This window comes from Conger conger, chromosome 15 (assembly GCF_963514075.1).
Source record: "Conger conger chromosome 15, fConCon1.1, whole genome shotgun sequence".
NCBI classification, from domain to species: domain Eukaryota; kingdom Metazoa; phylum Chordata; class Actinopteri; order Anguilliformes; family Congridae; genus Conger; species Conger conger.
This window is the reverse complement of record NC_083774.1, coordinates 22,359,587-22,375,687: the sequence shown is the minus strand read 5'-3', so window position 1 is coordinate 22,375,687 and position 16,101 is coordinate 22,359,587. Positions and strand designations below refer to the sequence as shown.

The following is a 16,101-nucleotide window of genomic DNA, read 5'->3' as shown; positions in this document are numbered from 1 at the left end:
TTGTGTTGTCTTAAGGGTAAAAAATGACCAGCCACTATGTTTAACAGCAGAGAAAATCCCCTAAAACATAATTTTTAAACTTGAAATTTGATGACAAAGTTTGTGATGAGTGACAGGTTGTTTCTTTCTGAAAATAGAAATTAAATTATTTTTAGGGGTTTAGTGAAGGCGGGTCATTTTTGAGAATGTGAAGACTACACAAGGGTTAAGTGTGAAAGCTCCCAGATAAGGATCATTTTGCCTGACAAGGAAACTCTTGAACTAGATCGGGTTCTTCTAGGGTTCCAAGGGTTCCTTTTTGAACGATTGAGTGTAGTATTCAGTGAATTATTGACTGTATTTTCCACATCTCAACTCGCGTGGTCTTTTTATTTAATTGAAGGCCACTAAAAAATAATAATAACAAATAATTGGGTTACATGTCCAAAAAAAATGTACAAAAAAACAGGTCGGCTACAATTCGGGTAAACTTGAGAAATTGACCCAGCAGGAAAATTCCTTTAAAATAGTTTCCCATGACAGAATATGCTATATTTTGAAAAAATATGTATTGCTATCGTACTGGATTTCAAACAGTATACGGTCGTTGTTTTGGTTTATGAACCATTGTGTAATTCAGTTACCATTCTTGTTTTGTTTTTGACCATTCTTGTAATATCTCGACGGTGTGTAGGCTTACGTAAGCACGCACGCTGCCGAACCCGAACCGAATCTACCAGATCCGTTTGAAACTTTCAAAGAGAGAAGCCATTAATGGATTTGACTGACAGACACACACACATCAAGTATGCATATCTATAACTGTATGCACCACTATGCACACTGCTGATGAATCCTTTCGGTTGTTTGACCGGCCAAATTAGCCTGTACAACCCTCTGACCTGATCCAGCAAGCATCCTGCCTCCTGTCTAACGTAAGGGCAGAACACAACGTAACTTTACCACCAAGAGCGCTGTAGCTAGCTACAACACACCACCGTCCGGCGTCCGTACCGATCACATTTGCGCAAAACGAGCAAGGGAGTGGAGCTCGATCCTGATAAAGTAAGAAATTACTTATAATTTTATTTCATAAAAGTTAGCTAGTTAACCTTAACTAATCGATCAATATTAGTTTATAATAAACAATTTGGCTAACGTTACCATTTACAATATGTGCTTTCATGGCTAGCAATAACAGATTGCTAGCTAGCTTGTTTAGCTAGCTAAGTTAACTAGCTAGCTATCTTTCCTAATTCATGTATCATATGCTTAGCTAGGTAATGTTAGCTAGCTACTCGGTTTGTCTGTTCAATTGTACTGAATGGATTGGTACTCTAACGTTAGTGACAATAGTGGCTAACTTGTTGGCGTGAGCCAACTCGGATGCTGTTGCCTTAAATTCGACTGACTCTGTTAGCCAGTAGCTAACAGTTGGCTAACTATATCTAACTTGACCACAATAACTAACTGGCTAGCACTAACTTGGCTATGTTGCGTTAGGCTAAGTTAACTAGCTAGTTATGCGATGTTAGATGTGACATTAAAGATGTCAAAGTTAGCTAGCTAACGTTACTGTAGCTAGCTAGCTAACTTGCTGCAGTTACGAACGTTCCTGAAGTGTAACTCGACAGTAAAGCTGGCTACTTTAATATTACTTAACGTTAGCGTTTCGTGTTTCTGTAACGTTAGTCGCAGCAGAGTTACATAGCCATATCAGTCTTCTTGTCGTGATGCTATTATTAGCTGCTGGACCGCTAACTCGGTAACTTACGACATAAACAATCTGTAGTCGTAGCTAAAGTTACCCAAGACGAGTTGGCTAAATATCAGATTTACTCCATAAATATAACCCAACGTTATGTCACATTAAATTTTAATGTGGATAAATTGCACATCTGCTCGTAAATGAGTTGGCTAGTATTTTCACACCCGACAAATCCGTCAGTCCTGGATTTGAGATTCTTGGATACCTGTTTTCCCTTTTCAATATTTCAGCGTACAAAATAATATACAAATAATATCTCACAATACAATGTAGCTAGCTAACATTACTCAAGCGGAATGAAGACCAACCTCTGGAATTTGGAAAATAAAAGCACATTATCGTAAAAAACAATGATCACTTGAGTATTAATTTCACTCCTCACACTGTTTGTGTGAAATGGTAGGTAATGAACGCTGAAGAACCTGCAGTGGCGATCTCATTGCACGTGTAATGGCAGCATGTCCACATTCATATGACAGCAACTCCAGTGACACGGAAAACTGGGACCCAAAGACCAACAGCAGCAGGCCCCGCAAACTCTACAGACACTCAAGGTGAGCGGTAGCCTACCTCGCATTTCTCCAGGAAAGGCAAGTCGGTGTGTGACATTATAGCCTCTGTTGAATTTTCAAATTGATACTAAAACCTTTACTTGAATAATGAATTCTTATTGACCCGAATGTACTGACATTTAACTATAAGTAGCTGCCAAATGTGATGCTTCAAAGACAATTTAGGTACTTGAAAGAGTCAGTGTTCAAGTCAGTTGGTGGGGATATTTGTTTGTTCCCAACACCCCAATTTGAAGTATGATTTGAGTATGATCTAGGCCGAATCTCAGTAACATGCAGCCCCTGTGCTTTGATTCTCCCAAATAGGAGTGAAAACGGAGCTTTGTGTGTACTTTGTGTCTTACAACTCTGTCTCTTGAGAATCTGGAAAAGGAAGTTTGTTTTTGAGACTGGATGTCTGCAGCTGTAGTTACCTTTTACAGCTGTATTATGTTTTGTGCTGTGTGGTTGCTTATACTGCCACCTCAGATTTTTTTCTCAGTAGGAGAAAGAAATTGTCTTTCACTGCGCTGTAGTGCCCATTAGACATCTAACTGCAGATTTTACTCTGAAAAGCAGGGTGATAGTAGATAGTAGATTGTTAGTGATAGTAATTTAACCAATACCAATGACCATTCGAGATTTAACTCCACACATTAAGGATTTAACTGCAGAATAGTGTCCACTAGGGTGTTAAGTGCACAGCAGTAGGACTACCTGTCATGATTTAACTCTGCAACCTTCTGGTTATAAGCTGAGCTCCCAAAGCACTAGAGTGCAGTTCTGACTGTATGTGGAATGTGCCTTATACTACACAATGTATTAAGACATTAAGGGCCCAGTGCATATTTTGAAATGTGATTCTCATCAGATTTTTGTTGTTCAGATGGGCAGTATGGTTGCCATATTTTAATGCTATAAATTTGGACTAGGGGTGGGACCATTTACTTGTAATTGAGTACTCACCAGAAGATACAATTTAGAAAATATTCATTGTAAATTGTTTTTTTTACACTATTGAACATTTTTATTGCATCTCTCAGAAAATAAGTGTCTTTGGTTTTGCCTGATGTAGTTTAGGTTATTGCGTTATTTAGATGTTAGTTTTGGAGTTTGGAGTGAATGGACTGTTAAATAAACCTATATTAACATTAAGCGTGGACAAATAGTAGAATGGTAGTGAAACCACATCTTGCAAAACGATATTCTTGAAATAAAGAATGACTACTAAATTTAAAACAAAACTTCACCAAGTGCCATTACCGACATGCGCTACTGGCACATCTCTGGCCATGACCAATAAGGTTCCGTGATTGAATCCCAGGATTTCCCTTTCATACCAAAGCCAAAATGTATCTACCCCAGGTAATTCCTAGGTCGTGAGCAGGGTTGTGGTCCCAGGACGGATATCCCGGGTTGACCCTTTCACACCAAATGCAAACGCGGAAAGGATTTTTGGCAACCTGCATGGACAGCTTTGAAAAACAATGCCAAATGCTAATTTTTGGTGGTATTGCCATCAAATTTGAACCTGGATTTGATCTGCTTTGTGCCTCTTAGCCCACCTGGCACAGCCACAAGCATCTGTATCTGCACTTTAAAGAGGGCACACATATCCTTGTAATCACAATTTGCCAATTTTTGCAAGAAATGCCTGTCTGGAATTAAGAAACCAAGACCAACTGATCAGGAGAGGCAATCTCTTTACAACAGTACAGAGAAGCTATGATATTTAATTCTAGCTCTCGAAAGCCCCTTGAGACTGTCAATGTAATATCCACAATTTCACCCATTTAGTGCAGTTTCTCTCCTTATTTTTCACCCCCCCTCTTATTTTCTTCCACAAGCAAAAGACCAAAGTCTGACAAATCCAATGCCAGATGAGACATATTGAGAAGATTGAGTGGCCTGAAAATGACAGGGCAAAGGTTTATCTTTGTTTCCCACAATTCTAGGGCTTCCACTTCCGCTTTTTAAAAAATTGTGAACTATCACCACCTCCTGGTATTTCCTCGCACACAGGTGCAGAGCGGACGTGCATGTCAGTGGCCAGCTGTAGTCTTTGCGCTGTGTTTGAGTGCAACTTTATACAGGCAACATTAGGCGACTCAAAGCGATCTGACAGTCAGCCTTGTTACCGTTAGTTCTTTGACGTCGACATGGTGTGTCAGGGCCTTAACCCAGCAATGACATTTGACGGTGTCTGCCTGCCTACTTCCAACAGAGCAGATTCTGGATATACTACACAATCTCAGCATCCAGCTGCTGCAAAATTATTCATACCATTGTGTGCTGTTTGAGCTTGGGTTCGATTGAATAGAGGAAAAAGAAACCCAAAAATATAAGCCTGACCACCTCCAGTCTGCAACTCCCACTAATTAATAAGTTCTGTGGCAAACTGATCACAAAATTTGACCAAATGGTCTCACACGGGACCCCTGAGTAAGTAGAAAAGACGTTTTCTCTTTTGCTATTTCTTATGCAAAAGGAGTGATGGTAAGGTAAGATACCTTAATGGGATTCTCAACAGATGGTCTTTGAGACTGACTCATAACCCTTTCTCTGGCAGATTAACCTTCTGATGCCCCACTAATGAAATCCTTTCCTGTCGTCTAGAGGGCTCTGTCATTTAGCCTGTACCTTCTGTTGTTCTGTCTGACAGCCCTATTAGACTTGTCCAAATGAGTCTATAGCTGATGGGTACTGTAGTTCCTAGTTGAAATCCTTTCAAAACTTTTGTTTTTTGTGCAGCTAGCAGTTTCAGACAATCTGAATTTCTTATATTATTAGAAAGGGGGATGTCCAAATATAGAATGCATTCTTCCAAAGCCATGATGTTGCCTTATTCTGTGACTGAGACAATGACAAACGAGGTAAAGTTTGCTGCAGAACTAGATATGTTGACTTGGTGTGTCTTAATTTGGTACACTGTGTACCTCCATGTAACCACTAGCAGCAACATACACTTTATCAGGAAAGTTAACCTACCATTTGACGAGTGCAGCAAGCCATTTTCTACAGCCTTGTGGTTGATCAGGAGTTTTGCTCTTGCAAGACTGGAACAACTGCTTTCCATTTTATAGAAATAAGTTCTCAGCAAATGGCCTGTGATTTGTCATTTCCTTTCTGTTGGTCAGTTTTGCGTGGGATAACTATACTGAACAGTCCTTGAAATAAATCCAGTTTAGTAAACAATACGTGCCGTCTCGGGCCTTTGTTCCTGTTTTAGGTCACCTTGTGCATCTCCACTGTTTGCACAGCCACAGTCTGTGCTGTTAACGTCTTCTACAATTGGATTGGCAATATAAACTGTTAAATTATTTCATTAATTTCACCGTTTTACATGGTCGGGTGAAAAATACCTAAAGCAATTACCACTTGGTCGAGCACAATTGGATGTATTCATTAATTCATGTACTGATTCGAAACTCGACCGGCTTTGCAACCGTAAACGTTATTTTTGCAGTTATGAACTAAGTAAGGGAAAACTCGTCCAGAAACGGTAACTTTAGTAGAGGGACAAAATATCCAGTGTGTCTCGTGGCGCTCTCTCGTTTTCTTTCGATTCTTCTGCCAAGCGCATATTGAGGTGAATCCCATGCGGACACGGTGAGAAGCTGATTGGCGTCGGACGACGTCAGTAGGGCTGTGCTCAGCACGCCTGGCTCAGTGCCCTACAGGTTAAAACACGTCCAGCCATTCAGTCCCACTGGTCTGACTGCGAACTGAATTCTCACTATCCGAGACTCCTGTATGTCTCCTCCCTTTTTGGTTTCTTGTATGACTGAGCGACCCTGATAACTGGGTGCGATACTGTACGCGCCAGCCAGGATGTTAACGACAGGTCATAGAATATGCTGAAGTTTGAAAGTAATGCTCAAGGATGCTAACCCGGCTGACAAGGCTTCATTGTTCAGAGGAGCCCACGTCGCGTGCGCTCTCGTTCCTCGGCTCATCTCGTGCTGCTTTGTCTCTAATTTATCGTGCGGGCCAGACGGGTACGTGTTACATCCTTGTCTTTTGTCTGATTCAACACCGTGTGAGCGTTTTACATCCATTGGATTAATTTAGAGTTGTTACAAGGATGCTTGACTGCATTATCCCTGGGAATGAATGGTTTCTAAAGTTTTAGTTGTTCACAGTGGAAAGCGATTTCTAGAGGATTTAATTACATTATTTCCTTCAGTAGGATGTCTCGTGTTACAAGGGGCTGTCCCGGTAGCCACAGTCTAGGTTCCGTAGCTCGGGAGATTCACCTCTACTCATCGCTCCTCTCTTCTTATTCTTTTACAGCACAGCAACAGTGTCATCACTATGAAATATTGAACAAATAATTTTCTTTAAACAATTCAGAAATCAGCGGTTTGTACGTTTGTTTGCTATTAACGATGAATGAGCTACGGTAATGACAACAGAGTCAATGTCATAACCTTTTTAGATTGCTCACGTTTTCGAGGGTTGCTATCGGCTAATTTCACTTGCCAGACCCCGAAAAGATTTTCCGAAGTGCTACGATGTGTTATATCTTGCTGTTTTTGTAATTTTGCTGCAAAGTTAATCAACAATTCCATATTTTCTTTTGTCTTTCGTATACGGCATTTAAATCTCAGCTGGAAAATTGATATTGGCGATGAAGGAATATTATATAACTACATTGGAAAATGCAGTTATTTATTCTATAACCTATCTGTATGTTGATCTTGATAACAACCTCTAGTTGCCTAGGAGCTGATGTGTGATGTAGTAGCCAATGGATGTAGAAACGTAACTTTACATAAGAGCAACCAGCTGGAATCTGCACCGTCCAAATACCATGGTGTCAGCATGTTTTTATTTTTTTATTTTTTATTTTATATTCCATGATGTACCTACTGGAACCGGGCGAATTCCGTATTGAATTGCCTCCCAGACAAAGGTGGTTAAAACCGGAGGCGTGGCAACGCTAAGAGGACATGCACATTGGCATTCTGCTGTTGAATGATTCATTCAGGCAGTAAGGGAGTCTCCCAGTATTTATGAATGGACATTTGCATCGACAAGAAAGCTTTGCATTTACGTGTTGTGTGATTGGTATAAACCTGTCGTTTTACAACGTCCTTATAGGTTAGTCAAGTCTGTCAACTATTTTTTTGTAGATTATAAAAGACGGGGAAACTGCTCCCTGTCAGTGGTCACCTTTTGTTCCGCGCCTCTCGGCACCCTTTGTTTCCCCCGATCCGCTGTTCGGTTCCCGGGGAAGCGGCCGCGTCATTCTGAGTGGAACCGTCTGTGAGCAAATGTCCCCGGCCGCGCAGTCGCAGCTCCTCCTCCGTGTAAACCACCGGTCTGCTAATTTGAAGCGATTGTGCACCAAGCTCCCGAATTGCCATCAACTCTCGGGTAGAAACGTTAGCTTGTCTGAAACTGTAGTGTCAGTATTTTAGATTCGGGCTGTAAATGGAAATACGTTATTTATTCATCACGTTTATTTCAAATATAAATATAAATTGTCATTTCAGCTGAATTTGTTAAACATCGCCATTTTTGAAAATACGGATACGGATATTGATGTGGATTATGATGGACGGGGGACAGGTGAGAACCTGGACTGAATTAAGTTAAATGAAGTTAATAATAAATTCAGGACTGTTAATTTAGTCTAGGACTAGACTTGATCTGTGTCAGCAAAACTGGCCCATTATCCTGAAATCCTGACGCTCATGGGCTGCCTGCGGATTCATAAATGTCTTTCTTCTTCACAGTGGAAAGTTGCCATGAGTTACTGATTGTGACTAAATGGCAATGCAAGATTAACAATGAACACACTTCTGTGTGAAAACGTTTTAAATAATTGAGGAGTGAATGTGTGATTACTTCTTTTTAAAAGGTTAAAACGGCAATGCTGGAATAGAAAGGTGGTTTGTGAGAAAATGGAGTTGAGTAGCGCTGCTATAGGTTTTCATTTCAACCCTAGTTTGGCAGTCCTGATTCAACTAATTAGCACCTCAAGGAGATCTCTAGCTGATGTCCAGGAACAAGATTTCTAACCACTGCTTTGCAGGCTGTGGAGGTAGCCAGGCATTTCAGGGGAGCTGGGTGTGGCTTTTCTGCCTGGGTGTGGCTGCAGTGCTCAGTGATTTGCATGTTGCTTCTGAATGTAGACGAGTAGTGCAGTAATGTGAGGATCCTGGAAGGAGAGAGATAGGAGCCAAGCTATACACTAAAAATGCAGGTGCCGAATACTCTACCCAGTGAAGAAAGTGAAGAGGCTGTTTTAATCGGAGTGGATTTTATGTGCATTGTGGGATTAAGTTGCTCACTCCGCAGTGCGGAAGCTCTGAAGCTGTTGCTAAGGGCTCTTGGTTCAAGAGTGGCTCTCTCTGGGGTCACAATGGAGACCTCCTCTGCCACAGGACAGTAAAGACGCTTTTTATGGCCGAGTCTCCACTGTCCGACCCGCACACTGAGCTTTTTTCCATGCCGAGATCCCTCCCAGCGCCAAGTGCTTTTATCACCAGAATCTCTGATTTGCAATGTCATTGTCAAGCTTTTCAGGAGATGATGGAACTGGTAACTCGGTGTCATCATTCGAATAACCTAACATAATGTGTTGAACAGGCCATTCGGCTCAGCAGTGCTACTGCTTGCCTTTTCCTACCGTTTAGTTTGCCTAAAAGCTAAATAGTATCCAGCACCGTATCGAGCCTGGTCTTGAAAACCCCCAGTGTTTCTGCCTCCACTACATGTCCTGGCAAGATATTCCACACAGTGACCACTCGCCATGTGAAAAAATACTTCTGAATATCTTTACAGAATTTCTTCTTTGGCAATTTCCATTTGTGCCCTCTTGTTCTGCTAACCAAACTCACCCTGAAGAATCCCAGATAGCACACCTTAATCCCTTAATTAATCCCTATGTTCATTTTGTCCCTGCTTGAAGCTTAAAGTGTCAAATGCTGTCCTCATTAGTTTGACCTGTATGAAGGCCTCCCGCCCCTTCTGTTTGCTGTCTGTTCTTTGGGTTGCCTCCCAAATTCAAGTGCATGACTTTTTTTGATATAAGTGGAAAGTGGTCAATTTCTGAAGAGAAACACACATTTCTTATATTTCTTGCATATAACATTTTATATACACTGCTGTTGAATAAGTGCATTGGGTCGGTTGCTGATGTTTTGAGGCGAAGGCAAGTAACTCGTTCTTCACTTGTTTTTGTGAGTGTACAACATGCTGGGTCCATTCTCACTGCGTCTGTACTCCTCTCTCAGTTCTCAGAGTCGTGCCGGTCTCCCTGGCCTTGAGCCAGAGACGAAGATGAACGTGCATGGAGGCGGTGAGCACTCCCGAGACTGCCGTCGCTCTGGCGACCGCTCCCGCGACTCCTCTCACGAGCGAACTGAGAGTCAGCTGACCCCCTGCATCAGGAACGTCACCTCGCCCACCCGTCAGCACAATATCGGTGACTTACCTTAACCCCACCCCTAACCTTAACTCTTACCCTCCAGCACAATATGGATATATTCATAACCTTGTAAGTCGCTTTGGATTAAAAGCGTCTGCCAAATGACTAAAATGTAATGTAAATGTAACCCTACCCACCTTACCCTAACCTCTACCCGACCAGCACATTATTGGTCAGTAACCGCAACCCTTAATTCCCAACCCTAACTGCATGGTCTAAAATGGGGGAAACTATGTGTAGAATAGTGTGTAAAACACGGATCACCCAATATGGATCTGAAATGGCTTGAAATAAAGGCGACAGTTTGCGCTTCAGCCTAATAATTTCAAATCCAATGTGCTGGACTACAGAGTGAAAAGAACACAAATTGGACCACGGTCCAAATACTTAGACTGCACTGTGTATGTGGGCAGCATAAGATGAGCATGCCATGGATGAGCTAACAGGTTGGCTAGCTAAATAAAACCAATATACAGTGTACATGCTGTTATTGTCAATGAGATTTATAAAGGCTAGTGTTTCAAATGTTAACTGCTGCAGAAATTCTTTTTTTGTTGAGACATATGGCAAGTAAAAATTTACAACAAAGTTCAAGCCCTTCATAAAAGTGAATGATCTTGGTAGATAAAGCCCTTCCCTGGTGTTCGGTGAATGATCTTGGTAGATAAAGCCCTTCCCTGGTGTTCGGTGAATGATCTTGGTAGATAAAGCCCTTCTCTGGTTTTCTGAGGCTGGTGTAAGCCTGATGTGTAATTGATTGATTAATGCTTTGAGTTAGAGTGTCACTGCTGTAAGCTCTGACCTTACTGGTTGTACGGGCGAGTGAGAGAGTGAGGAAAGACGAGTTATATTTCAGAATGAGTTTGAAAAACTATGCTAAATATTGATTGTGTTAACTTGAGTTTTCTGGTAAGTAGATCTTGCATCCGCTGACGCATTATGCCTGATGTGTCCCCAGACCGTGAACGGGAGCCCAGTCCTCGGCCCCTGAGGGCCCCGCTCGGCCCCGGGACCGGCGAGGGGCGGGGCCCAGGCGAGATGGTGTTTGTGTACGAGAGCACCAAGGAGGGGGTGCGCAGTCTGCGGGCCCCCGAGAGAGTGACTCTCATCGTGGATAACACGCGCTTCGTGGTGGACCCCTCCATCTTCACTGCTCAACCCAACACCATGCTGGGCAGGTATGCCTCCACTGCACCAGACCAGGCTGGGTTTGGGAGCGGTGTTGCTAAGACGCAGTCGCTAAGACGAGGTTGGCTTGTTGCAGGATGTTCGGGTCTGGAAGGGAACACAATTTCACAAGACCCAACGAGAAGGGGGAGTTCGAGGTGGCTGAGGGAATCAGCTCCACTGTGTTCAGGGCCATCTTGGTAAGTATGTTCCCAGCATTAAATCTTTTTCAATTAAAACTTATTTCTGTAACTGATTTCTGTTAGTTGCATTTAATTTTTGTACACGTATTTAGCCAATGCTCTTATCCAGAGTGACTTGCAGAGCTTTTTATTATTATTTTTTAAATCCATACAGTTGGATTTATAGTGAACCAATTCAGGTTAAGCACCTTGCTCAATGGTACATGAACATTTCAAATTAGTTTTTTACTCATTTTTGGTTTTTCATTTTGAGAACCTTATAGTGTGTGTCAGACACTAAGTGAATAATTGGAAGTCTCCTTTCAAATCTGGTATAGATTGTTTAATGTCGTTGTTCTGTGTTCTGTGAGTCGAGCGAGAGCTGATTTCGCTGGTCCTGAGCCTGGTTCGTGCGTGATGTATGGGTTGAAGAGCTCAGCGTGATTTGCATGTATGCTGCTCTGGGCTGACATTGAGGACACTACAGCGTGTGAAAATAGCGTTTGTGGGACAGATTATCCAGGCACTGTTATGTAACCCAGATTTACCAGGATCAGCTGCTAATACAGCACCACACACTCCAGCTCAGTCCTGCCTCCATATCCCATCATGCCACAGCCATCGCCTCAGGCTCACAGCAGAAGAGCAGAGGGGTTCTGGCGGTTTGGCATCTGTCGATGTGCATTAGCGCGTTTCATCTCTGCATTAATGCGTTTCCGTTACGCCGCGGACATACCGGGCTGTGCGATCCTAGCGTTGTTTGGAACGTCTGAACGCTTCTGATTGGCTGCCTGCGGATGAGATGAATATTTAAAATGGTGATGTAAGTGGCAGTGCTCGTGACATCACGGAATGTATGCGGATGCTGTGAGCTACAGGCAGGAGGGCAGCACGACGGGGGCTCGCCTTGACAACAGCACAGGAGCCATTTTAAAATGGAATCCTCTCAATAGAAAGAGCTCGCTTTTTTTTCTCCTGTTCTCTGCCTCCACGCTGGAGTAATCTCCCATGTTTCCCTGGCACTAAATAGACGTGTGCGCTGGGGAGGGGTTGCGTCGGCTCGTGGGAGGACAGGCGAGAGAGGGATCGTGCTTTCAGGGTGCCGTTGTCTGGCACGTAGGAGGTTTGTGAGCAAGGTGCTATTGTTTGGCTGGCGGGGGGGAAAGGGGAAGAGGTTTTTGCGAGCAGCGGGTCGGTAATGGCTGCTTCTTTGTCTGGTGTGTGGCTCCACGCTGCAGGATTACTACAAATCTGGGATAATCCGCTGCCCCGATGGAATCTCCATCCCGGAGCTGAGGGAGGCATGTGACTATCTCTGCATCTCCTTCGACTACAGCACCATCAAGTGCAGAGACCTCAGTGAGTATGCGCCTCTCCTGTCCAGGGTTTAGCGTCTGTTAAGATGGGGTCGTTTCTGTTGAAAGGGTTGTTTTTTTGTGTTAAAGTGGGTCTTCGTAAAGGGCCCGTGGGCATTGTAGATATGAGAGTGTAGGCTGCTGGGCTAATGCAATGCTAAAAGCATTGCCTGTGAGGCAGTGAGTGTGCTCTTTGCTGCATGAAACCCTCATATTTCATTCATTTTCATTTTTAAATCTAATGAATAATTCAAAGCAGCATTTGATACAAAAAACTGCTGTAAGTGCTTGGTAGGAGTGTGTGTTTATGTCCGTGCCTACGTGAACGTGTGTCCATGTACTTGTGTGCTTGTGCGCACACGCGCACCTGTACGTGTGTGTGTGTGTGTGTGTGTGTGTGTGTGTGTGTGTACCTGTACGTGTGTGTGCGCATGCGTGCACCTGTGTGTGTGTGTGTGTGTGCGCGTATGCGTGCACCTGTGTACCTGTGTGTGTGTGTGTGTGCGCATGCGTGCACCTGTGTGTGTGTGTGTGTGTGTGCGTATGCGTGCACCTGTGTGTGTGTGTGTGTGCGTATGCGTGCACCTGTGTGTGTGTGTGTGTGTGTGTGTGTGCGTATGCGTGCACCTGTGTGTGTGTGTGTGTGTGTGTGTGTGTGTGTGTGTGTGTGTGTGTGTGCGCGTGCGTATGCGTGCACCTGTGTGTGTGTGTTTCTGTTGTGGACTGAAGCCCTGTCCCTGTGCAGGTGCCCTGATGCACGAGCTGTCTAACGATGGCGCGCGGCGGCAGTTTGAGTTCTACCTGGAGGAGATGATCCTGCCGCTGATGGTGGCCAGCGCGCAGAGCGGGGAGAGGGAGTGCCACATCGTGGTGCTGACGGACGACGACGTGGTGGACTGGGACGAGGAGTACCCTCCTCAAATGGGAGAGGAGTACTCACAGAGTGAGTCCTCACCCTCTCACCCTCTCTCCCTTTCACTCTCACCTCCTCTACGTGCATTAAATCGTTGGGTAGCATAGCAGTTTTGGTGATGCAGGAATGCTTGTGAAATGTTGGCACTTCATACAAACAAATCAATAAATACTTCGTGCAATTCAGAGGAGGTTGATTTTGTTAGAAAATGTGTTTGACATTGTTTTAAAATGTTATGTTATTTCCCCTTTGTTGCAGTAATATACAGTACAAAGCTGTACCGGTTCTTCAAGTATATTGAGAATCGGGACGTAGCCAAGTCAGTATTGAAGGAGAGGGGACTGAAGAAGATCCGACTGGGCATTGAAGGTGAGAGTTATTTACTGCTGCACTGAGCTCACATTTATCTCTATTGTAAAGCTGTGTGTACATTTATATTCATGTTATTCATGTTATTGCCAAATTGGTAATCAACAGGGTAGAATATCATGGTTGCCTCCAGTGAGCTCGAAATTTCAAGCCAGCAAACTGAGTTGTTAGTTTTGTTTTTGATTCAATTTATATTTGTTTTGGAAATGTTATTTAGCAGCTAAGCAACTTTTAAATTAACTTTTTAAGACTTGAAGATCCTGACACTTTTAGACCCGATTTAGGAATGAAAAAGCTTAGCCTGCACCTTACAGGATTTACAGGAGCTAACCTGAAGGATTTCACTGAAAATTGCTTGCTCACACAATTGGTGGTTATGAACAGTAGAGAGATTGTTTTAGCAATCAGAAGTAAAAGCACTTATTTTGAGCAGGTCTGGTGAATGAAGTCTTAAGCTTCCCGTGGAGTTGGTAGGAAAATCATGTTTGTCATATTAGTTCCCCTCAATCTGGGGATATTAAAAATGCTACTAGAGGCCGATGGGTGGCTTGTCCTGTTAAAGCACTGATATAGTGCATAGATGGACCTCCACAGTCCAGTATGGAATATGGACCGTGCCAGTGCTAACTCCGACTGGCAGCCCCCCAGAGTGACTGTCTCTCAACACTAGTAACACCCAGTGATGGGAGGGTTTCAGAAACCGGTTGAACGGGTACCCACAAGCTCTGCAGTGCCGTAAGAAGGGCCACTTGATCTTGTGTGCTGTGCAGGAGAGCATCCATTTGTCTTTGGTCCTGAATTGACTCTGCTTACGGACATCCGGAAAAAGTGGAAGAAAACATGAAAAGAAAAAGTGGCATTAGCCTTGTGTTTCTGTGCGTGAGCAGCCCGATATCGCCCCCTGCAGGTTACCCCACGTACAAGGAGAAGGTGAAGAAGCGTCCGGGCGGGCGGCCGGAGGTGATCTACAACTACGTGCAGCGGCCCTTCATCCGCATGTCCTGGGAGAAGGAGGAGGGCAAGAGCCGGCACGTGGACTTCCAGTGCGTGAAGAGCAAGTCCATCACCAACCTGGCGGCCGCGGCCGCGGACATCCCTCAGGACCAGCTGGTGGAGCTGCACCCGGGGCCCCAGGTGGACGAGCTGGACATCCTGCCCAACCACCCTCCGCCCGGCCACAGCTACCACAGCAACGAGCCTGACCCCGACGGCCCCTCGCCGGCTGTCTGAGACCCTCCCCAGCCTTCCAGCCCCAAGGACACCGTCTGCTTCAGGACACTTGGCAGGAGTGTAGTCCTTTTTGTTTGGTTTCTTTTGATTAATTTTTTTTTTTTTTTTTTTTTTACTTGACCAAAGGATTTATTTTTCATTAGGTATTTGGGAGATGTGCAAGGCCACTTCTTTTTGAAACGGGCTGTTATTGTCGATGCCATTAGCCCTGGTTTGGCGACGGGGCGTTGGCACTGCAGTGTCGAACAGTGCCCACAGGGACAGAGCACAAGGAGACTGTGGAATTGTGGGACACTGCCCCAGATTAGAGGCTCTGTTGAAGGTCCCGGCCACTCCCCCTTTACTCAGTTTGCTTTGCAGCAGCGGGGCGATGACATCACCAGCCTGAATCTGTTCTCTTCAGCCGGACTCACTTCCTGCAGTCAGGATCCTTTTGTGCAAGGCCTAACAACATCAATTTAATATTTAATTAAAAAATGTAAAAAAAACTGAAATCTGTGTTGCCTGCTGGTTTTTGAACACTTCAGCATAACGCTAATGGCATCAGTGTCTCGGTAACCTTGTTTGGAGGGGGCACATCACTGCGCGCCACTTTTTAGCATCACGCTATGATAATACCAAACGTGCTGAAAGCCCATTCTGCAATCAGTCCCGTAATGCACACAGCAGATGCCGTTAATGCGGCTGACTAAAGCATCGGTCCCGTTAACGGCACCAGTTAAAAATTGATGAGGCCTTCCTTTGGTCACAGGCTGGCTCCACCCTGAGTGCGGTGTGGTTCAATAATGGCCACTGTAGTGTGCGTTATTCACATCCTCTCAGCCTCAGGGTCAGGACCCAGGGTAGCCTCCTCAGGTGAACAGTGATGCATGTCCTCAGGTGGTGGGCCATAGACCCCATACGCATGCTCAATGCCGCGTGACCCGTCTACAATGCACAGTAGTTTCTTTTTGCCTCACAGAAGGCCGTCTTGCGCATCTTGCTGACACATCGGGTAGCTAAGCGCGTGTTCTGCCCGTTCTGCTTCTGCGGCCCTTGTACACGTTAAAGACGATGCCACAATGTGAACATTACATGTACATCCACAGCTGCCAGAGCAGCGGCCCCTAATATTCAGATCTGTATCCGCAGAGCTTCTCTGCCTCCTCC

The 16,101-nt window shown here is 44.3% G+C and overlaps 1 protein-coding gene across 3 annotated transcripts; it reads left to right on the top strand.

Annotated features, from left to right (window-relative positions):
• The first annotated feature begins 748 nt into the window (after positions 1-748).
• Positions 749-15,446, top strand: LOC133112105 (BTB/POZ domain-containing protein 10-like). 3 transcript variants are annotated; one of them, XM_061222802.1, is made up of 9 exons: positions 749-1,044; positions 2,151-2,301; positions 9,543-9,733; positions 10,695-10,914; positions 11,001-11,103; positions 12,324-12,444; positions 13,186-13,383; positions 13,612-13,722; positions 14,630-15,446. In XM_061222802.1, exons 2-9 carry the CDS (start codon positions 2,198-2,200, stop codon positions 14,950-14,952), a joined length of 1,371 nt encoding a protein of 456 aa, XP_061078786.1. In that variant the 5' UTR covers positions 749-1,044; positions 2,151-2,197; the 3' UTR covers positions 14,953-15,446. The 3 variants fall into 3 exon arrangements, with proteins under 3 accessions (XP_061078786.1, XP_061078785.1, XP_061078787.1); XM_061222801.1 differs by lacking the exons at positions 749-1,044; positions 2,151-2,301 and adding an exon at positions 6,007-6,296; XM_061222803.1 differs by lacking the exons at positions 749-1,044; positions 2,151-2,301 and adding an exon at positions 6,640-6,660.
• Positions 15,447-16,101: the final 655 nt, after the last annotated feature.